The sequence below is a fragment of the Lepisosteus oculatus genome, chromosome 7 (assembly GCF_040954835.1).
Source record: "Lepisosteus oculatus isolate fLepOcu1 chromosome 7, fLepOcu1.hap2, whole genome shotgun sequence".
NCBI classification, from domain to species: Eukaryota; Metazoa; Chordata; class Actinopteri; order Semionotiformes; family Lepisosteidae; genus Lepisosteus; species Lepisosteus oculatus.
The window spans coordinates 12,956,512-12,979,385 of NC_090702.1; the positions used below are offsets into that span (position 1 = coordinate 12,956,512).

A 22,874-nucleotide genomic window follows, 5' to 3' on the forward strand; every position below is an offset into this window, starting at 1 on the left:
TCATTTTCTTGGTAGTGTTTAAATAAATTAAGAACATAAGAAAGATTTCAAACTGTAAAACAAATATGTTGTCATGTAGTGGAAGACAGATAAATCTTACTAAAAAAATTTCTGAAGGATGCATATTGGTCCATTTTTCCAGTAATGTAATGTTTTGTTGTAACTGTATTTTATGAAGGAAAGGAATGTCAATAGTCTGTGTTAGAGTTGCTGTTTTGATTAGGACAGTCGAACATAGCAGATTACAAATTGCTTTTAACCAGTTGGTTGCTGCTTTCTTATGCGTGCTCTGCCCCATCAGTGTCTGAAGAGGTGGACAAAAGCTCCTTGACTATGTCTTCCACCATCAAGTCCTCCGACAGACAGACAATGAGCAGTGTTGTGGAGCGGGCGTGTTGCAGGGACTACCAGCGGCTAGGCCTTGGTACACTAAGCAGCAGCCTGACAAGGTCAAAGAATGAGCCTTTCAAGATCTCTACTGTGAACCGCATGTACACTGTCTGCCGAAGGTAAGCTGTTTGGAGCCAAGTTTCCGGGCATTTGCTTTCTATAAACAAGTCAGTCTGAATTGCCCTAAAATATGTTTTTCAGTGCAAAAAATTAGTCCTTTTTGATGATGTTTTTTCTTTTTTTTTTCCCTTGTAAGCTGCATTATTTCCACCACAAGATCAACACAGCGATCTTTGACCTTGCTTTGATTTCATACTCCTGTTGCAGCTACCCCGGCCTGTTGATTGTACCGCAGAGTATCCCAGACACTACCATCCAGCGGATCTCCCGCTGCTACAGGCAGAACCGCTTCCCTGTAGTATGCTGGAGAAACTCGCGGACCAAGGCCGTGCTACTGCGGTCTGCCGGCCTTCATGGCAAGGGAGTGGTGGGCTTCTTCAAATCCCCAAATGCGCCGACAGCAGGTAACCAGTACTTCTGTCTACACACCCTCAGCGTTAATGCATGGTAGGCATGCAGAGATCTAGAATGAGCAGGGCAGAAGAACCGCAAAAGTTCAGGAGGTATAATCATGGGTCTTTCCCATGGGTCCTAACCACAGTAGATTACAGGATTCTGGAACTGAAGCCAGTCAGACCACAAGGAACAAAAGCAGGGAATTGAAAATGATCTAAAGGAAACTTCAGCCGCTGTGTAGACTGAGCATTTCTTGTGACTTCTCGATCAGGAATTTTAACTGTGGTTCTATCTATATATAAACAAGTGACGCTAATTTCTTCTTTTTTTGCTTTGTGGTATTACGTTACTCATGCAGTGTAGCGTGCCTCTCCCAGAACTAAATGAGAGTTCGTTTTTAGATTATTTTCTTTGTTAAAATATATGGACTTTATGGGCTTCTCAGTATATTTTTGTCTTCTCCAGGACCCTCCCAGACAGACTCCACCAGTCTGGAGCAAGAGAAATATCTACAAGCCATTATCAACTCCATGCCTTCCTACTCAGATGCCAGTGGAAGAAACACACTAAGTGGCTTCACCTCTGCACACATGAGCAGCTCAGGTTAGCTTGCACTAAACCCCCTGAAATAACCTCTCCACACACCACAATACCAATAATGGAAGAGATGGATTTTCTGTCATTTCAGGAAGATATTTTTTAGCTGTCAGCTGCACTCCATGGTTGTATCTTCAGTAAAACCACTTTAAACTTTCATTCTTTTATGGCTTTTTCTAGATTGTTACCTAATATTCCACAATTTCTTTTCCTTCTTAAGGTTAAGGTGTTTGTGTAGCTAGCGCCTGGTGGATGATGCGTTCTATTTTGTTTTTGTTTCTGTAATTTAATCTAAATACGTAATAGGGCCTGGGGGAGCTCATCATGATGCCATCATGAGGTGTCGTAAATCTGTGAGTAACAGATCTGAGGAGGAGACAAATGAGATGAATTCAGTGATACATGAATAATATTAATAATGAGACATGATTGAATAAATAAATATTTTGAATTCCAGATTTTATCTGGTCAAAGTACCCCACAGATTTTACCAGATAACTAAGAGAGTTATCTGGTAAATGCCAGAATTCAATGGAATTAAACAAAATGTAGAGCATTTTTTTTGTATTACAGCATGGTTCCTTAATTTGTCAATGTAATCTTTTTAAGCTGATGAAGAAGATCGATGGCTATGCCTTTTTTTCTCCCCCTTTTCAGCATTTATATTTTAGGTGCACAGTAATTACTGTATTGGATCACCAGTTTTTAAAATCATTTTTTTTCTATTGATTTTACATCTGTTACTTATTCAACTTATCTCATAACTTGACAATATATTTTTTTTTACCAGTTCAAAATCAACAGCATGAGCATGATGGAGTACAACTCCAGGAAACTGTGTATATAAAATCAATAATGAATCAATCTTGCTTTCTTTTTAATAGAGTTGAGAGACTAGTAGTTTTTGTATTAAATCAATTTAATTAAACAAATATTTAATTTGGTAGTTAGTACTTTTTTTTTTTTATAAGTCCCCTTCCATGTAGCCCAACTAAAAAACATTTATTTGTCTGAGCTGGCTTGAACAAACATAATGGACTTAAATGCTTTAAAACTTAAGAAATGTTTTGGCACATTTTTCTACAGTAACTTCTGTGCTTCTAAAAAATAGCTGGAAAGGACTAAACCCACCTACATGTAATTCTGTGGAGTAAATTCAAATTGAAATGTTCGATAAGCAGATGTTTGAACCAGTGATTTGAAGATGTGTCTGTGGCTGTATTTCAGATTCTTCAGATAAGCAGAGGCAGCCAAAGATTGGGGCTCTGATGAAGCAGGTGATGGGCACCAAAGAGGAGCTTCCAGGTACCTTTAGCAGGGGAGGTGAGGTGAACCCCAATGCTATCCGCAGAAAGAAAAACGAGGGGTCACTCCATCCTCTCAAACATTTTTTTTGTTTCATAACTACTTGCCATCGTGCTGTGTTCTGCATGCAGCCATATGTTTTGCAGCGCCCATAGGTAGCAAGTTAACTGCATTTTTCATGTCATTCATTTGTGGTCAACTCAACGGGAGATGATTTGGTGATGTTTGCAGTATAAACTGTGTTATTTTCAAGGTTCTTAGAATCATATTTCAGTATCAAAAAGTAAAAAAGGAGCTGAAACCTGAGATATTAGACTTGAATTTAACCATATATATATATATCCTTTATTCATATACAATATATTGTCCTAAATTAAGCGATATTTCATGCAGCAATTAAAGCTTTTTGAACACATGAAATATTAGTAATACATGTCAGGTTAATTTTATCCAACTGTCCTTTTTGTTTTTGCAAAGAGCCAGTAAACATTGCTGATGGGAAAATAGAGCAGACGTCAATCTGCTTTAACTGTGGGTTACCAAAACAGCGGATATTATAGAGCACTTCTGTCAGCACTTCTGTCCTCTTACCTCGTTCTAGTGTTTCTCATTAAGTGCTTGATTGCTCAGCGTTCTGCTTAGTCTTCTTGAATATGTTACTGTTACTCTTTCCATACCTCCTCCCAGTTACCTCCTGTGACTTGGCTGAGTGTCCATGTGGAAATAACACATCTTGCGTGGAAGTCGTAGTCAGAGCATGCAGTCTGCTCTCAGGATGTAGACAGACATGTGAAAAGATGACTGTCTTATCGATATAACCAGTATACTGTATGTACTGTCATGCACAGTTGTTAGAACCATCTAAAGTGGCCACACAGTGTTACATGAGTGGGCTTTTGACTCACCTTTAGGAAACGAAGCTCAGTGTATGAAAGAAGCATAAGGGAGCAAATATACATTCCATGAACTCAAAGAAAAAGCATAAATGCCGAAATTGAGCTTTTTTTTCAGGAACAATTATGGATCAAAGCTTTCAAGTTTCAATTTCTACCTAACAGCTAAAGGTGCATTGTTTTGCTTTCTTGCATGAAACAGGAATCCCCTCACAAGGGGGATCACCAGGTCAGCCAGGTCAGCGCTGTTGCATTTGGTCATGTTTTTATCTTGGCCCTTTCACACAATCTTTCTGGAATTCCATACAGCAAGACCCTTGAAGCTGGCAGCATGCTGCAGTTTATAGCTTTGTTTCTCATTTTTAAGTACAGTAGGCTACACCTCTTTTCCTACTTTCCTTTTCCTGTTTCCTTTTTAAATCCAGTTTTAAATTTGCCCTGTGTATATGTCTTGGTCCAGATCAACGTAATGTGTCTTCCTGTAAATTATCAAAATATTGGTTTCTTGTTTCCTTGTTTTTTCTCATTGTCCCTTGTCACATCTCAAAAAACAAACAAACAAGTGTGTTAACTTTCTTCATAAAACAAAGTAATCAGTCAGCACAATCATATAGGGTTAGATGAATAGTGGAACACTATCATGTGTATATACCTTTGATGAAAAAATGGCAGTTTTACTAATTCAGATTGAAAATAAAGTCCCCAGGGTTTGTCCAGGTTGTAGGAAACAAAGGCAAGAATCATTTCTGTCACAGGTACGAATAGTTGGATATCCCTCAGTCTTCCTCAATGGACCAAGCACCATGCTCACACTAAGTGAGCCACATAGCCTTTGACAAAAGCTGTTGGTGTGAGTAACGTTAGCCTTAATCTTAACCCTGACTCTACCATAATGATACTGTACTTAACAAGGTACATTGCTTTTCTTTCATGGCAGTAACCTTTACTTTAAAGATCTGCAATTGCACCAGCAAAAAACAATTACTCCTTACTGCCGTGAGTTACAACTGCTATACTTCAGACTGAAATCTGTAGTTTAAAGAACTAGCAACCATACCGTATTTCAAGTAGGTAGCTGCGTCAGCAAAAGAACAAGTTAAAGGTTTATTCCATACTGAAAAGAGAAGAAAGGCAACGTTTGACACACCCACAGCTGAAGCACTGTGTTTCCTTTCTTCTGTTTTCAGAAAGGAATAAACCTTTAACTTGCTCCTTTGCATACTGTATTTCAGTCTGTACCTTGACATTTATGTATACATATCCAAGATTATGATGTTTCTAAACAACCTTTGTTTTGTGCATGTAGAATATTTTTCCCAGCCTTAGTAGATACTACCTCCTCCTTCAAGGAGAAATGCTCTGAACTAGAATCTCATATGTAAGAAATCTGGCTTTTTGCCATTATCATCTCTGGCTGTGTTGTGATTTTCGTCTGCTTCCTATCTAAACATTCTTCATTTTACGTCTTCCATTGTTTCTCAGAGTACTTTTAAATGGATAAGATCCATCAATCATGTGACAGTTTCTCAGTTAACATCTAAGAATCATTTTTTTCTTTTACTCTGGGGAGACTTCCAATCCAGGGTCTTTAAACTGTGTTATTTTCTTCCTGAACATCACTTCAAGTGAACCTTATTCTCACTGCTAACAGTAAACTGATCAATTCAACTTCCTGTATACCTGCAACCCATAAAAGCCTTTAAGAGGGATTTCTTACATGGCTTTTGCATGCATTGATTGGTGACTCTGCTCTGTTTTCTATCAGTAATGACTTTTTTATCATTTTTTAGTTTTTTGGGGGAAAATTCCATGCCAGCAGTTCACATTTTGTCTGAAGTGGTTTTATTGTTATTTTATACACTTTGTGTAATAGGAATCTCTGTCCTATTTAACCTCAGTGCTAGGTCAAAGAGCTAGGGTCATCTCTCTCTCTCAACCTAGAGCTTCAGTGAAGGCAAGAAGCACTCGAAGAGGTATAGTAAACCAAACCACTGGCTTCAACTGAAACCTAACCATATGGTATTCTAACAGTGGTGTCAGCTTGTCTTAACCAGTCTCTTTAATTGTTAATCATTGTCTCTGTCTTACAGAACTAACGTTTTGATTTTGTTTCTACAATCCAATTATAGTTTAACAAATTATGTTGTGATTTACTGCTAAACTTTAACCTTTTTTGATCATGTTGTGTGTTGTCATGTTAATCTTTAAATCTGCTTTGTTGAAATATATAGAGACACATTTTTATAGTTTCTCACTTTTAGCAGCACAGCATCTAACAAAGCTGTGCAACTTTGGAATAATATTGAATATGCAGTCTTTTTCATTGCTCTAGTTGAAATGCTACCAAAACAGAACACATTGCTGATTCTTTTGTGTAGAGTCCAGTGTTCTATGTTTACTGATATACCTTAGCTTGAAAGAAGTTTATCTACACATCAGAATGAACTTCATTGTGCCCTTAAATTTGTGATTCTGTCCCTAAGCTGTCTTGTTTTGCTCCAAAAAGAAAACCAAAATCAATATGACTAAAAATAATTCTAGGTATTTGAGCCCATTTATGTATCTAATGCAGAACATTGAAAAAAAAATTAAAAGGCCACTTGCATTGCTTTTTTAGGCAAGTGTTTATTTTAATCTGGATTATAATTGGCATTTGTGTGAGTAAGTGAATAAATGTTTTTCTGCATTGAGGACAGTTGGAGATAAGCAGTACAGTCTATTATTTTTTTGTGTTTGTTTTTGTTGTTAATGGTGTATAACTATGATATTTACTTTGATTACTGGATACATCCTTGAAAAGTGGTGTTATATTACCATATCTAAGATGACTAACAATGGCATCATTGTAAATTTAAAAACATTCTCAGTTGATGTATGTGGTAAAAAAAAATCCATTCTTCGTTGTACCCAGTTCATCTTTTCTACCTTTTATTTGAGTTTCATGGAATGGAATCCTTTTGGTAAATAGCAGAAGTTTACCTTGATTTTGTCTTGGGACTTTCATTGTCTTGTTAATAATTTTCAAAGTATTTAAAATCCAAAACAAAGGTCAGGTGTATTTAAGTACGTGTTTGAAATTGCTGGGATTTTATTTTATCTATCTGTGTATTTCCGTTAAAGCATACTGTAACTATGGCTCTTCCATATTAATCCTCTGCAGGCTATTAATGATTTAATTGAATTTCCCAGTGTCATTGATTTCGGGTCCCCTACAAAACACGCAGGACTGTGGTTCTACAAGAGCAGGAACTGATAGTCACCGAAGTTGAGGAATCGATGCATAGTTCTCTCTTCTTTTAGTTGCGATTATTCAGTGTTTACTCCGTCTTTCATCTAGAACGAGCATATGGTTGTCTAGGCTAAACCTATTTTTCCACCACTCAGTCACATGATCTGTGGCTGTGCCTTATTCACTCAGGCTGTGCTGAGTCTAATGCAGCTTGATCCCATGTGTGTTATAGGAAAATGGGGCAGTATCCGTGGCAGTGGACGAATAAGCAGCTATAATCCAGATATAGGAACCCGGCTGGCAGGAAAAGACACCTCACCACAGGCCAATGGAGGGCCATCTGAGGCCCACTTTCTCCGACAGCAGAGAGCATACCTTTATATCATTGGAGACAAGTCTCAGCTAAAGGTAACATACTGTACTGATGTGACTCAGCATGGATTTAATAATGATAAATATCTTTTGACTTTATATGCAAAGATAGTAAAAGTTAACTACAAGTTTCTATTTCTTTGTGCTGTACCCTGTTAGAATTTCCATATTATTTCCAAATGTGTGTTTTGTTCTCTTTCACTTCCTCTACATAGGGTGCCAAGCAGGACTCTTTTCAGCAGTGGGAAGTGGTGCCCATTGAAGTCTTTGATGTGAGGCAGGTGAAGGCGAGCTTTAAAAAGTTAATGAAGGCTTGTGTTCCCAGCTCAGACCCCCATATGACTTTCTACCGGTGCCTTGAGGAATCTGAATGGATGTGCCTGGTAACGAGTTCTTGTTTATTTGTTCCATTGCAATGAAATAATCAGTTGTATTATGTTACGAGGATGCTTAACATTAATTGAAAATTGTAGATAAAATAATGACCGTCATGTACATTCATTTCACAATGTGGCACAGAGCATATTGTATCCTGAACTTAGTTATTTTGTCTCTGCAGCTGCACAAGATTCTCCAGGTTTCCGTGTTGGTGGTAGAGTTATTGGATACTGGCTCCTCAGTAATGGTTAGCTTGGAGGACGGCTGGGACATTACTACACAGGTAAATTAATTCTTCATCCTTGCACTTAGCTGAGACAGCTTGGATGCGGAGTGCCTCAGAATCGACAAAATACTACAGAAATAAACTAGCTTTCTCGTTGTGCCCCTCTATGTTCCTTTCACGGTGATAATCCAATTGCACTCTGTTTGGCCTTGCAGGTAGTATCCCTGGTACAGCTGCTGTCAGATCCTTACTACAGGACTTTCGATGGCTTCCGGTTGCTGGTGGAGAAGGAGTGGCTGTCGTTTGGCCATCGCTTCAGTCACCGAGGGGCTCAGACCTTAGCCAGCCAGAGTAGTGGCTTTACTCCTGTCTTCTTGCAATTTCTGGACTGTGTTCATCAGGTATGAATGTACTCTTCCCTCCTACACTGTAGGGCATATACTTTCTTAGGCCTGTCAGCATCATTAGTGTAATGTATTTCCTTCCCAATCTGTTTGGACTTGGATGCCAATATAAACTTACATGTCCTGCTCTTAAATAAATATTTTTCTTGTTTCTTCCTATCTTGTTTATTTCTATATCAAGCTGAGGTAAAGAACAATACAGAGTAACAGGATAGTTGTGCACGATTAATTTAGTGCACCTCTCTTGAAAGCCAAACATAGATGACTGACTGCAAGACTTGAAGATGCTAAAACCTGACACGTTTTATGTGGGGGAAGTAACTGGGGAAACTGAAAAATCACGTTAGATCTCTATTAAACTAAAACAGTCCCTTGTTTTCATGTTGTACAGTATGTGCTCAAAGGACATGTCCCAAATGCCGCACTAAATCCTAAGCCCTTCCTTCCAGGTCTGCACTTCTGTGATATAGAGCTAATGTGGACTTAAATTGCGCAAGCACTTAAGGGAGCACTGTAATAAAAAGGGTAATGACACACCCTCGCATGACATTGCTCGTTGGTTATACAGTCAAAATGCCTTCTGGTTTTGATGCTTCCAGAGGCAAAATGCACATCTGCAGAGATTTATTTAAAAAAAATATATATTCTCCACTCGGATATTGATGAAAGATCCATGCGTTAAAGGAACACTCCCCGTTCACGCATGTTGAGCAAGATCGATTCAAACCGGGCAACGTAAACTAGGGAAAGATTGGCAATACCTCTCTCTGTTTATTCAGATACAGTATGTACCATTAAATACATTTAATCTCGTCTGTCGCAGTAAAAAAATAACAGTAAGATGAGCATAACATGTTCATCCACTTCGCACAGGATTGCTTCAAAGTAGTCAAAGTTAAATAAGGTAAACTTGGCAATACCTCAGAGTTTTGTACTATAAAATTCTTTCTTTCTATGTACGAAATACACCGTAGGTGAATTAATATCCTGTTGAAATGGGGGATCTAAATAAAAAAAGTTGTCAACACTTTGTACCTAGAATGCATACGAATCTAAAGTAGTTCATGTGGGTAGCTGCGTCAGCACGCGTATGATGCAAAGGAACAAGCAATAGGTTTATTCCATGCCTTTGTTTACTGCCTTCTCTTTCTCACACCTGAAGAAGGCTCCATGGCCGAAACATTGTGTTTTCTTTCTTCTCTTTTCAGCATGGAATAAACCTATTGCTTGTTCCTTTGAATCTAAAGTAGCCTAGTTATTTTTTACATAAAATATTATCAATATTTTAAAACTGTAAAAAAAAGTCAGATTTGCACATGAGTGTTTTTATTCTTCATGGCAACTTCTTTCTGTTTTCATACGTTAGAAAAGGAAACCATTCTGCAAGCAGTTCTGAGTAATTCCATTCAGCAAGGACTGCTCTGATGCCGACATCAGAGAAGGGGGGATTAAGGGCTCATTGGTCGCACTCGTGAGCACTTAGAAACTATGAAATAATAATTAGAAAATAAGATTTCATTAGAAATTTCCAAATTGGAAATGGGACACTCTAAACCCTTGCAGACCTGAGAGTGGGAATGTGCATAGGAAGGGCACAAGACCACAAGTGTGCATATTGGAACACGGCCAGATATGAGCAATAAACTCACCTTAAGACTTAGGTTTGTGAAAATAAGAAAGCAATGGCATTAAAACGCTGGTAACCACCTTTTGTTCCCCCTCCTTTCAGATTCATCTTCAGTTTCCAATGGAGTTTGAGTTCAGCCAGTACTACCTGAAGTTCCTTGCCTACCACTATGTATCTAACCGCTTCAGGACCTTCTTGCTTGATTCAGATTATGAAAGGATCGAGCTTGGTGAGATTTCCAGATAACAATGAAACCTGAAATAACCAGTTCAGCCATGGTTTTTAAGTTTTCTTATCAGTATGACATTGCAGAAAATGTAGTACAGCATTGCTTTATTGTAGGTGAATGTTTTATGTGAACTACAGTAATAAACTTGTCTGTGACTTGAGTGAGTCACACACTGTTACCTGACCTACATATGCTACTTTATAATTAACTCTTTATCCAGATGTATGAATAGAGGTGGTAAAATGCTAATCTTTTGACTTGTTTTGAATTCTTTCCAAGTTTGTTGTATTGAATAACACATTCTTTTGGTAGTTACATAACGTTTCTTCTGTGTCTGAATAACAATTGTCAGTCTAATCTATCAGTTAAATGTTGGCTTTTTTATGTATAACTGCACTCACGTCCTCATAAGCCTTGTCAAGAAATAATTTTAGCCACGAATGGTAAACATTGCCATCCAGTCATTACTTAGTGATTACGTAGTGTAGATTCTCAAAAACACCATTCCATGTCACTTTGTATTGTCTGAATTTTGAAGTGTTGCACCTGTATTTTTTTTTTCCGGTTCTCATATCCTGAAAAGTTGCAAACTTAAAAATTAAAATCACCCTTCAGTGACCTCAGGATATCAGCTTGCCTTTAGGAATGTGTCCTTGAGCTGGCTGTTTGCTTGACATCACAGCTGTGAGGAAAATGTCACGTACTGCGTACTGTACTGTATATGCACTTGTATTGTTTCAAGATTTGGAGAACAAGGTTTCTTGTGTCTGACAACCGCAAGGACACATCTGTGAACTTCTGAATGTGGGTTCTGAAAGTTCTTAACATTGACCGTGAATGCAAGTTTCAAGACTCGAGCAGATGTGAAAGAGAAATCAAAGCACTTTGCTTAAACAGTTGCATTCCACTAGTTTGTGTGTGACTTTATTTTGTAGCAGCGTTAAAATTTAAGTGGTCTTAAAAATAAGAAAAGGTCAGTGTAGCTGCGTAGCCACTAACGCCACAGATTTGGGGTAATGCTTTCTGATAGAGGATCTATAGCATCAAATCACATGTATCAAAAACTTCCGCAGGTGTAATGTATGAGGAGAAAGGTGAAAGAAAAAGCCAGCAAGTGTACAAGTCAGTCTGGGACTACATTGATCGGCTGAACAAGAAAACTCCCATCTTCTTTAACTACATGTTTGCCCCAGAGGATGGAGAGGTGAGATTTTGTGTTTATGAGCAGATCGCTTATTACAATGTGCTTGTGGCGCCACCATGTGTTCCTGTAGTGCACTGCAGAACGACAGAAGCTCTGTTTGGCTTTTTGCCAGGTGTTGAAGCCGTACAGTTACATCTCCAACCTGAAGGTCTGGGATTTCTACACGGAAGAAACCCTGTCAGAAGGCCCTTCGTACGATTGGGAGCTGGTACAGGGACAGCAGGAGCAGACTGAGGAAGGCGAACGTCAGGACACCACAGCTGCCAAGTCACAGCGCAAGATCATCTGGCCGTGCTATGATAACAGGAGCAAAGTGGAGCCAGATGCCATCACTAAACTCTTGCAGGTGCGTGCTGCAATAGTATTGTTTTGTTCTTCAGTTCCAATCTGTCTTGGAGAGCCAGATATTTTCAGGATCACATGATGTGTATTAATGTGTAAAGTTCCCATTAACATACACTATTAGTGTTACTGCATATGTGCCTCCCCACACCAGCTTTGGCACAAATACCATAACCAACTTAACTGTTTTGTTTTCAGGATCGAATGATTGCCAGCTACAGAAGATAGATTTGCACATATAATTTATCACTTTCAGTGTGCTTAAGTGTGGCTTTTAATGTCCAATAGGAAATAAAGCACCTTTAGTAGATCTGAAATAAGATATTAGTAATGTGCAGCTCTCTGGTAAAAGAAAAGGGGAAAAACAACTTTTTCTATGCTTAATAAAATTAAAGTACAGTAATATTAGTAATAAGATTTTAGTATTCATCTCGTTACAGTTCTGTGAAAATGTGTAAAATACTACAATATACTATTTCACTGGCTGAACCAGTGCAGTTTTACCACAAGACAACCAAATATAAAAAAAGACGTGATGAAAACATAAATTTATTTGTGGATATGAACCGGCAACACCTGAAGAAGGCTCCACGGCCGAAACGTTGTGTTCTCTTTCTTCCTTTTTTCAGCATGGAATAAACCTATTACTTTTTCCTGTATAAATTTATTTGACCTTTCAGCCCATGTGTAAATTTACATGTCTATTCTGTAATATTGCCCCTTAGTTCCACACATGTTTTTAAAAAACGTATTTGTTAAAATCTTGGCCATTAAAACCCAGCACTTCCAACTTCTTCCAAGAATTCTTTTACTATTATATCACCTCCCAAGACAACTGTTGTACTTTTGCAGTCAGGTAGTACATTTTATGTTCTTTATTTTGGCATCCACTTTGGTGCATGTAACTAATCCTGCAAAGTAAGGACAATAGTTCTTTAGAGATTTTAACAGGGTTTTGAGCTGTTAAAATGGACTTTCTTGGTTATAATTAGACATAGGTAAAAGGAGATTTGTCTAGTTCAGGTTTATGTTTGCCCTTTTGTTCAAAGCATTATTTGCAATTTGTTATTCCAGTTTTCACAATGATAACCACATCAGGGTCCCTAAGGATTTTCACTAACTTCATAAAGTAAAAGTAAGATAAGATCATTTTACTGGCTGTATACAATTTCTTGTATTAGGAATTTGTCTTTTCGCATACCCCAACTTTCTCTTCATGAGACACACAGACAGGGAGAGAAGCTTGGGGTCAGAGCGCAGGGTCAGCCATTTATACGGCGCCCCTGGAGCAGTTGGGGTCAAAGGCCTTGATCAGGAGCCCAACTAAGTAGGATTCTTCTGCCGGCCGCAGGATACGAACCGGCAACCTTCCAGCCGCAGGCGCAGACCCTGCAAAACTACAGAAACGAATGTGTTATAGAATAAGCTGGAGAGAAGGCACAGTCCTATTGCACATGAGCTTGGTTAATAATTATAACTTGTTTTAAAAAATCAGTGCCTGGAAGGAATGCAGTATTTTTTCTGCTTCCTTATAATAATTGGGTTAAAAACATCAAATCAGTTTTATACAGCATCTTAACAGTTCCTGGATTGTCTGAGTTATAATTACCACACACTGTAGACTATGGGAAAAAAACAGTTGGATTCTTTGTTTTACATTTTCAACTACAAGATACTAATTTATTAAATAATTATTATTGAAACATTTCTTCCATCAGAAGTATCTTTTTTTTCTATGAAGTGGGAAAAGACCAAAACCAGTGGACCATCATTCAACAAAGATTATCAAGTCCTTCATTTATGTACTTGCATTTCGATAAAGAATGCTTATCTTAGAACATTTTGTAAATGCTCAAGTAAAAGCTGTAAAGTTTTCATCAGGTGTCTTATCTATTAATTTGCGAGTCGCCCCAGATTTTTGTTTCGTAGTTACCCTTACCAGTCCTGTATTTTAATAGGCTAGAGTGCAGAGCTGCATCAGCGTGTGAGCTGCAAAGGAACAAGGGGAGAAAAATTAAAGAGAAAGTCAAATAAAATTAGACTCCATATAGACTCAATATAGACTCCAGCTCCCCGTGACCATAAAGTGCATGAAACTGTTAGAAAATGCAAACTTCAAAAATGGAAAATGGAAAATTTTCTTATGGGAACATTGCCCTGTAGTGGTGTTAACATCAGTGTAACTAAATTATAGCTTAACTATTAGTTAACATTAAGAACTTTATGTCTTCATCAGTGTTACCACTGAGGTCTTGACTACTCTGTCTTTAAAGATACTATGGCATTGTTTGTAGTGGGTGTGAACCCTGGTATTCTGCCTAAATTCCACTCTGGGCTTGCACAATCTACCTAAAGTTCCAGCTCATTTTAGCTACCTGAACTGCTGTGTATTGGGGCTGTTAGCACATAGTTCCTGGCACACATCATCCATTCCTGTATGTTAAACATTGTGTAATCCTTTGGAATAATAAATGCATTCAGTTTTTGTCTTGGATAAATATACATTGTATAGTGCTGATGACACAATCTGATGTTGCAAAGCCCCTGGGCCACCATGCCTGAGAGGCAACAGTGCCACCTTGAAGCCTGATTTCATTAGACCTTTGAAGCTAAAACAAGTCTTGTCAGAGTTTAGCTGTAAAACCCAAGGAAAGTCAGGTCGCAGGACCAATAGATGGCGCTATCTGTCTTGTGGTCATTAAAGATCCCTTCTCACTCTGCTGAAGAGATGGTACAGGTTACATTCTTGCACATTCTACACTGCCTATAATTATTATTAGCTTGTAAGCAAGTATTCATGTCAAGTACACAGTCGTGTGGAAACGAAGTGTGTTTTCCTCAGTTCTGACTTTTTTCTTTACTGGTTGAATAGGAGCTCCAGTCACTAGAGGTGGAACTAGGTCAGGTGTCAGAGAAGTGGAAAGATACTTGGGATAAGATCAAAGCCACACAGCGAACAGACAGCAAGCTTGAAAGCAGGGTAAGTCGAACACAAGCATCTAGCAGCATCAACATTTGGTAAATGTTGCTGAAATTATTATTATTATTATTATTATTATTATTATTATTATTATTATTATTTAATGAAAACATGTTAAATATACAGATTAAATTGCAATATAGAATACCAACTTCCTTTGGGTTTTAGACCAGAGGTCATGTTATTCACTTTACTTAATGACAATCTAAACATACTGCCGGGACTAATCAGCTCAGGCAGTTACCGTTGCGGTTTTCTCTTTCCTCCACTTTGTGTATTGAGGTCAACTTTAACAAAATACTCCTGACTGGTTTGTTTCCACAGCAGGGTCTTATTTCTCCCCCTTTTGTCCTGCTAACAGACCCTCTCCACCTCTCTACTGATGTCGTCCAACCTGAGTCATCACCGGCGATCACAGGGGGTCTACCTCCAGGAGAACAGGATGGGCTCGTCCATCAACCTGTCTCTGGACAGCGAAAGCAGTGCCACCTCCACCCCCTCCGGGAGCATGGCAGGGGGACGGCCCAGCACGAGCACTCTGTACAGCCAGTTCCAGACCACAGAGAGCGAGCACAGGTGAGGGGGGGGGGCGCTGGAATGGTCTGAAGAGCTGAATATCACAGGACAGAAGTTTCAGCAAATTTCAGTTTACTGTAGAGCTTTCGAGTTTTACTTTCCTCTGAAGTCATCTTGAAGAGGGCGGCTGATATCACTGAAGATGGTTTTGGAGGCAAATTCATCCATCCATCCATCCATCCATCCATTTTCTGACCACTGCATTCAATGCCGGGTCGCAGGGGGTCTGAAGCCTTTCCTAGCTCCTGTATTGGCCCGAAGAAGGCAAATATTGTAGAAAAAATAACATTTGTGAAAATTAAAGTTTGTAGAAAAAGTCAAATGGACTACTGAACATATTTATCCAATTCTGGTTTGCTACAGTTTTTATTGCCAGGCATTTGGCAGTGCTTAAGTTTTCTGAATGTTTTGCCAGACTTAGGCCAAAGTGCAGCAGCCAAACTAATAGATTTAAAACATGCAGGTAGATCTCTTCTGTACATCTGTACATGAATGTATATTCATTGTGCAAGACAACTTCTCATAAATTAGGGTTTAGACTCTAGAGCAATGAGCTGCAGAATTGCCCAATGTTGCGTCAGAATGGAATGTTGGAGGTAAAATTGTACCAATATTCACCAACAATGCACAAAACTTTGCTTTGGGCCTAAGAAAAAATAAATGAACTTGTTGTTTTTGAAGCATAATCATTCATTAGGAATGCGTTGCAAACTTCTTCAAAGGACTGGCTTACATGGTTTTATTGTTATGTTAAATGTGGCCCAGTTACCAAACAGGCACTGAGGAAGAATGAGAATGGTGTACACTAACATTTTACACAGTGTCTACTTAATAAATTGAAACTAGATCAAATTTAAAAATTACCCACCTGAACTACGAATAAATTAAGAGTTTGGTTTTTGTTAATCATATTGATAAGTTGAATAATAGAGGTCCCCCTGTCTTATAATCATAACTTATCTGTCGTATCATAACTATCACTTGTCTTATCGTAACTTCTTAGAAGTTAATGTATGTTAAAGTCTTTACTACTGGACACATTTCTATGATTTCTGTGATTCACACTAGATAGAGCATGTAGTTACAGAGCTTGCTGCTTGCACTAAGGAGCACATACAGTATATTTGTTGCGAAAAAGGTTTTTGTCGCCCCCCCCCCATATGCTTACTGATGTGTGAATGCCTCTTTGACTCTTTCTCTCCTTTCTAGATCCTTTGAGGGGACACTCTACAAGAAGGGTGCTTTATTGAAGCCTTGGAGGCCTCGCTGGTTTGTGTTGGACAAAACAAAGCATCAGGTACACCAGACTAAGGTTAAGCTGATGAACAGTAGACTGAACAGCAGACACCAGCTTGACACCACTGGAACTCTGAACTGTTTTAGCCTTCAGCACTTCAATACTTCTGAATCGTACAGTATCAGAGCATTCAAGCATACATGAACAGCCTACATGAACCCTTATACTCTTGCTTTGCATTCCAGCTAAGATACTATGAAAACCGGCAAGATAAGGAGTGCAAGGGAGTGATTGATCTTGCTGAAGTGGAGTCTGTCACCCCTGGGAACCCAGCCATGGGAGCCCCCAAAAATGTGGACGAAAAAGCCTTCTTTGATGTAAGTCTGCTTTCTCAAAGGCTAGTTTTTCTTCTCTCTTTCTCAAGTTACCAGATGATCTTCTTTATTAATAAACAGAATGGAAGTCTGTCTGGTCATACACACTGTTGGACGTTTTTTAATCGTAATACAATCAGTCTGGTTTTACTGCTGAGCTATATCAAGGTTAAGAACATACAGGAAATTACGAACTTCAGGGGGGCATCTGTCAAGGTTGACAGACCAGTATTTGCGAAAACAATTTTTTCTGTTATATAAAATCTGTATCAAGTGGTGCGTGTATCTCCTTCACTGACCTAGACAGCTTTGGAAAGGCGTGGGTAGGCAGACGTGTGGCACTCACTCTTTTGACCTGGTGAGCCCATATAAGGGTTTCTCACTCATGGGTTTGTACCACTTTCTGTGTCCTCTGCTCCTAATTCCAACCTTAGTTGAACTTGAGAGTTGTCTTAATTCCACCGTTTGAAATTGTTTTTCGGCTCTGCAGATGGTTGGATACTTCAGACTACTTTAAAATGTTTTTTTTTTCTGCTATTTTATTAAAAAGCTGGAAGTAAAACCAAACATTTAGTTAAGCAAGTTAATTTATCACTTAATCTTCAGTTAAGCTCTGCAGCGGGGTAAAAATCAGAATAGACTGGAGTCCTTGAGGCCCAGGGGAATTTCATCCAGTCTGACCTCTAACGACTTCATTAAATAGGGTCTTGACTTCAATGGTGTAAATCACTCTTGTTGCTACAGCCTTAAGCCACTGATGCTTTTTAATGTTCAGCAAAGCCTGTAGGGCTGTCACTCTGCAGTAATTTTGCAAATAAAAATGTATAACCTTACAATGTTGTTAAATCTGTTAACGCAATATAATTAAGCTCCTTGTTTTGACACTCTCAGATGTGACTGTATGTTTTTTTTTTTCTTTTTGCAGCTGAAGACGACAAAAAGGGTTTACAACTTCTGTGCACAAGACAGCCAGAGTGCTCAGATATGGATAGACTGTATACAGAGTTGCTTGTCTGATGCATAAATTGAAAGAGAAATCAGGGTGGGCTATTCAAAAGCAAGGCATTTCCTCCAAGGAAAAGGAGTGTGATTCTGCTGTGCGCTGGAGAGGAACTGTGGGAACTGAAACATTAGACCGCTCCAGTGGACAGTTCTGGAGGCTCCGTGAAGCCTGAACGGAAGCGTGTTGGGGTGACCTTGTTCAGTATTGGTGATATCGAACTGATGATGTCACATCGTATTTCAGTGTTCTTTTTTTTCCAATTCTTCTAAGGCTATGCTGTTGTCTTTTTGTTTTACAACAGCCCTGGTAAGTTACTGATACAATAAACCACCTTACATTACCACTGTTTACTCTTGAATTCATAAAGAAAAGTGCGAAGCATCATTTTGGACAAAGCACAGCTCTCTCCAGACCACATATATACCTAACTGGTATTCCTTTGCTGATGTTTGGCTGGAAAGTTCTCAATCTGACGTCATCACTGATCTGCCAATATGGAGGCCTGGTGATGTAAACATGTTCATGTTTTCCACACAGGTGATAGATTTTAGATAGAGTGGGGCATAGCATAGGAGAGACACTGAGGGGAAAAAAAAGAGTTATGGCTGTTTTTTTAAGAGGGGTTATTGTTTTTTAGCCAGAATCGATTATTCCTTTTATGTGGCTCTCATCAGCACTGATATAAGCAGCGGTCTTGTATCAATGGATTAAGATCATAAGGTGACCTGGCCTCATTTACTGTGTTTTGTCCGTTGCACTTTATTCTGGGGGTAGTACAGTTCTGGCCTTGTTGTATGTGATATCAGAGAGAATCGGCTCCTTCCGCCCAGAGAGCTGCATCTCAATCCAGCTGACATTAATGTGTGTATGAACCATTGTTTCACAAAGCAAATGAAAAGGTAGAAACACTCGTGCTTCCCTCATTGGTGTTTGAACAGAAGTGTCAATACAGGAAGTCCTCTCACTGGTCATGAAGGATTTAAAGTGAACCATTTTGTTCTGCATTTTAATGTAATGTAATTAAACATCATTATGTGTGTTCTTATCTTTAGCAGCAAGGACTCTGTAGAAAAACCTTCACCGTTTGAGTTTGTCAACCAAATGCCAGAGAATAAGGGTCATATTTAGCCTAGTGAAGAGAGCTTTTAAATTTGATTGTTTACAAAGCCGCCACCAACAATACTTGTCATTTTCCTTTTTCTTCTTATTTTGTAAGAAACCACTATTAATGTTTTAAAATGTAAGGGAAGCATAAGGAGAACAAGGGATATATTTTGTTGTGATTATTAACTTATGCAAAATGAATAAAGACTTAACGATGCAAAGAACACAGGGAAAGGGGATGCCCAGAATAGCTAGTAGATGCTCCAGTTGTTTACGCAGCACAGCTGTGAGAGGCTTGTACTTGCTGGTCTGATCTTCTGCTAGTTCTGTCATCTCATATTTCCTAGAAAGTCCAGCACACTTTTGTGCTTTTAAAAAAAAACGCGCTGGGTCTCATCTAACCAGGAGCTTCATTTTTAAAGGGTTTCAAAACACATGCAATTGCTCTCATATCTTTTGGGAGGGATTGTTATTCACAATCACAGTAACCACAATTCACAATACCCAGTTCTTAGGTTTTTCCAAATGGTCAGCCCAGCATCTTTAAGTTATAATATCCCTATTGGCCTTCTATTCCTTTTGGTCAGTCAGTAGCAATTGAGTTAAGTCAATACATTGATTCAGTAAATTGATTGCATAAAGGATTTGTTCATCACAGAATTTGCTTAACTCAAAGGGGAGAAATCTACCCTGCACTATTTGCAGAATCGCATTTTAAGCTGCTTTTAACAGATGTGAAAACCTAACAGGCTTTTTTCCTGAAATAAACCGGTGTGGCAGGTTCCAGGCAAAGAATTGAAATAAAAGGTAGTCTGGTGTCGTTATCTACACAGGGCTGTAACCAATGAATACTCCAGGCAATTTGCACTTTTTCTTTGTGGGAATCAAATGAAAGCTGTTGCAAGGTGAAATTCCATTGCCTGCCCGAAAGAAGCAAGACAAAGATGTCATGAAAGATTTCTTAAGTCTCAGCCAGTCTCAACTCTCTCACAGCTGTCGTTTTATTAATAAGCAGTGTTTTAGCTAGAAGCTGTTACCTTCTTGTAAAGCTTGTATATAGTTGAATCTATGTTGTCTTGCAGAGCCTTTTAGAGAGATTATATATCTGTACAGTGTAATGATACAGAACAGGGCACTCATTGTTACATGGTATTTTAAAAGTGTGTAGGGGTTTTGCCACAATTTCCAGTTCTCTTTCTGGTCCTGTGTAACAAAGCACTGTGTGTGTTTCTGCTTTGTCAGTAGTGCGATGCTTTTACTAAACAAATTTATTGAAAGTTTTCGGAGCCTCAGAGGTGTTAACTAGGTGGCACCGTGCACATATCTTGTACCTTGTTGCACCATTTCACAACTTGTAATCCCATTGGCTAGAAATGTAAATTCAGTTTAATCAGGAAAGCATCATTGAAATTAAATTAATTTTTTATTAGATTTGTAGTTTTTCATTCTACTCTTTTCCAACAGATAAAAAGACATGTTAATTGTCATGGCTCAGTGGCTACATAAGACTAAACTTTTTCCCACCAAGCTCACATTTTAAAAGCTTTCTTCAGAGATGGAATTAAAAACTGCTTCATTGGTGTAATTCCCTTTTTCTTCATATCATTCCAAAGGATGGTGTAATTTTGTAAATGGTAATTGTTGAAACACTGTAAAATACAGTATGGTTGACCTTTTTACCTGCAATCATGTGTACATTGTAATTTTGGTTTATTAAATATGCTTTTATCTGGCATTTCAGTCTTTATCACTAATAAGATGACAACATTAGCCACATCTTTCATTTCTAATGTTACCTTGTGTTGATAGAATCCTGTCCGTGTGTAATTTCACAGGAGAACTGAGAGAAGATCATGACTACAGAATCTTTTTCATGCATGTATTAATATGCGATTAATATAGTCAGACAAAGTCAGATGTATAATTACAGTTCTTGCTGAATCAGAAAATTATTTTTAAGCAAAGGTTAAAAAGAAAAAGCCAATACTGTCATGCCCTTTGTCATCACATTTACTTTTCAAACAAAAAGAAAAAAGTACCATGGTGTTTTTTCTACCTTTGAGGTCTGGCATTGATGCTAATAGGTCCCCGTTCCTTTAGATGTGGTAAATAAGCAAATTGTGAGATTCACGAAAACTGGACAAGAACATTCATCTTCATTCAGACTGATTAATACTGAAGTAGTATGACTATTGGTGTTAGTAGTTAACAGTTAGTCTGATGTTAAAATATGTTTTGATTTACAGCCTTTAAGGCTTCACTATAAAAAATATTCACTCTGGAATCTACCTGGAGGGGTGACTCCTAAACTACGAATACACTAGCAAGTAGTGAAACAATCCGAGGCAAACTTGTTTGCTACCAAATTCACAACATTCACTGCTGGGTAATGCCCTGGTGTGGAGAACAGTAGCCTAGGTTTTAAAACTGGCTCACAATCCAGTGATGTACTTTTTCACTGTGCGTGGGTAAGTCAATAGTGCATTGAGACAGGGCTTTGTTCTGCATTTCTTAGAAGGGAAGAAGCAACTGGAAAATGTGGCAAATTGTACATTTGAACAGACTCAATTCACACAAAGCCTGCTGAGTCAACATGGTAATCCTCCTGTCAGATCTCCATTTCAAATATAGATGTTCTTCTAATAACTATAACTGTATATACTATTAAATTTTTATGTAACGTATGGTAGTAATTTATTTAACTTTGTAAGGAAGTTGAAAGTTTGCCCTTTAAAGATCACTCTTTTGTTTTTTAGTAGATATCCAATATGTGCCATTGTTTACTTCTGTATTAACATTGCTACCTTTGTTCTTATTTTGGAAAGATTGCGGTCATAAACTTGAGCTTTTTTAAAAAAAAAAACACACAAACCACACTCTTTTCTGACATAGAAATATCAGATCTTCAGGCCAGGATATAAAGGTTTAATTTCTCAGGGAATAATTTACCTTCTGTGGCACAGCATGTTTGTGGTTGGGTTTTAGAAAACATCTCTGTAGCTTTTGTGTGGCACATTCACAGTGTCGCAGCCAATAATATGTGTTGTAGAAATAGTGTCATTGGCTTTGCAAATGTCCAAACTGCTATGCAAACATTGATAAGTAAATTATTCCCTAATATGGGGGGATGTGTAAAACATGAACATTTGTTTTTATTTTTAGTTTGTTTTCCAGAAATATTCTGAGCCGGGTTATGTTGTCAATCATGTCATTTTTTTTAGGATTAAACAACAGACATTCTGGGTTTAAAATTCTGTGTATCGTCTGTGTGTATCTTTTTCCTGTTACTCGCTAAATTCGTCATTTTACTTTTGAAGTGGTTGATATCATATTACAGTAGTACAATCTTTTAGTTCTTCAAAATGAAGTGAATATAAAATTGGGTGTATATCTTAACTTCATTAATCACTTTAATTCTGTTGTCTGCAGGCATTCAAAAAGCACTCACAACACTATTATAACATATGTATTTTGTTTTTTTTTTATTCAGAATGATTTAGTATTGTACAGTATACTGTATGCTTGAAATGTGCTTGGATCCAGTTAAATGCATAGGCAGTTGAAATGCGGTTTAATTAGGATTTTTTTTTAAACCTGGGTGCACTTGTCTCTTAGTCTACAGACCTTCTTAAAGGATAACTGCAACACACGTTTTCGTGTAAAACCTCCAATTTACATCACAAAATAGACTAAATGTCCAGGTATGTGCCACTCCATATTGCTGTCGATTGTCTGCAATTAAGAACGAGGTAACAAAACTTCTGGTGACATGAAGCAGCCCTATTACATTGTAAACAAGAAAGCTTGGGATAGTACTTAGTACTCCATCTCTTTTAATCTGGTAGAAAAAAACATTTAATGCACATCTTAACTTAGGTCTTAAACATG

The 22,874-nt window shown here is 38.1% G+C and overlaps 1 protein-coding gene across 7 annotated transcripts in view; it reads left to right on the forward strand.

Moving 5' to 3' along the window:
* sbf1 (SET binding factor 1) overlaps positions 1 to 22,240 on the forward strand; it is a 102,664-nt gene extending 80,424 nt beyond the window's left edge. For 4 of the 7 annotated variants that reach the window (XM_069192190.1, XM_069192192.1, XM_069192194.1 and 1 more), the window contains 17 exons: positions 302 to 509; positions 718 to 914; positions 1,372 to 1,509; positions 2,731 to 2,826; positions 5,600 to 5,674; positions 7,163 to 7,338; positions 7,518 to 7,685; positions 7,862 to 7,963; positions 8,122 to 8,307; positions 10,040 to 10,166; positions 11,240 to 11,370; positions 11,483 to 11,716; positions 14,585 to 14,692; positions 15,054 to 15,268; positions 16,478 to 16,565; positions 16,751 to 16,882; positions 17,805 to 22,240. In XM_069192190.1, coding sequence (XP_069048291.1) covers positions 302 to 509; positions 718 to 914; positions 1,372 to 1,509; positions 2,731 to 2,826; positions 5,600 to 5,674; positions 7,163 to 7,338; positions 7,518 to 7,685; positions 7,862 to 7,963; positions 8,122 to 8,307; positions 10,040 to 10,166; positions 11,240 to 11,370; positions 11,483 to 11,716; positions 14,585 to 14,692; positions 15,054 to 15,268; positions 16,478 to 16,565; positions 16,751 to 16,882; positions 17,805 to 17,903 — 2,480 coding nt within the window. In that variant the 3' untranslated portion in view covers positions 17,904 to 22,240. The remainder of the gene's footprint in view (positions 1 to 301; positions 510 to 717; positions 915 to 1,371; positions 1,510 to 2,730; positions 2,827 to 5,599; positions 5,675 to 7,162; positions 7,339 to 7,517; positions 7,686 to 7,861; positions 7,964 to 8,121; positions 8,308 to 10,039; positions 10,167 to 11,239; positions 11,371 to 11,482; positions 11,717 to 14,584; positions 14,693 to 15,053; positions 15,269 to 16,477; positions 16,566 to 16,750; positions 16,883 to 17,804) is intronic. The other 3 variants (XM_069192191.1, XM_069192193.1, XM_069192195.1) reach the window with 3 other exon arrangements.
* Positions 22,241 to 22,874: the final 634 nt, after the last annotated feature.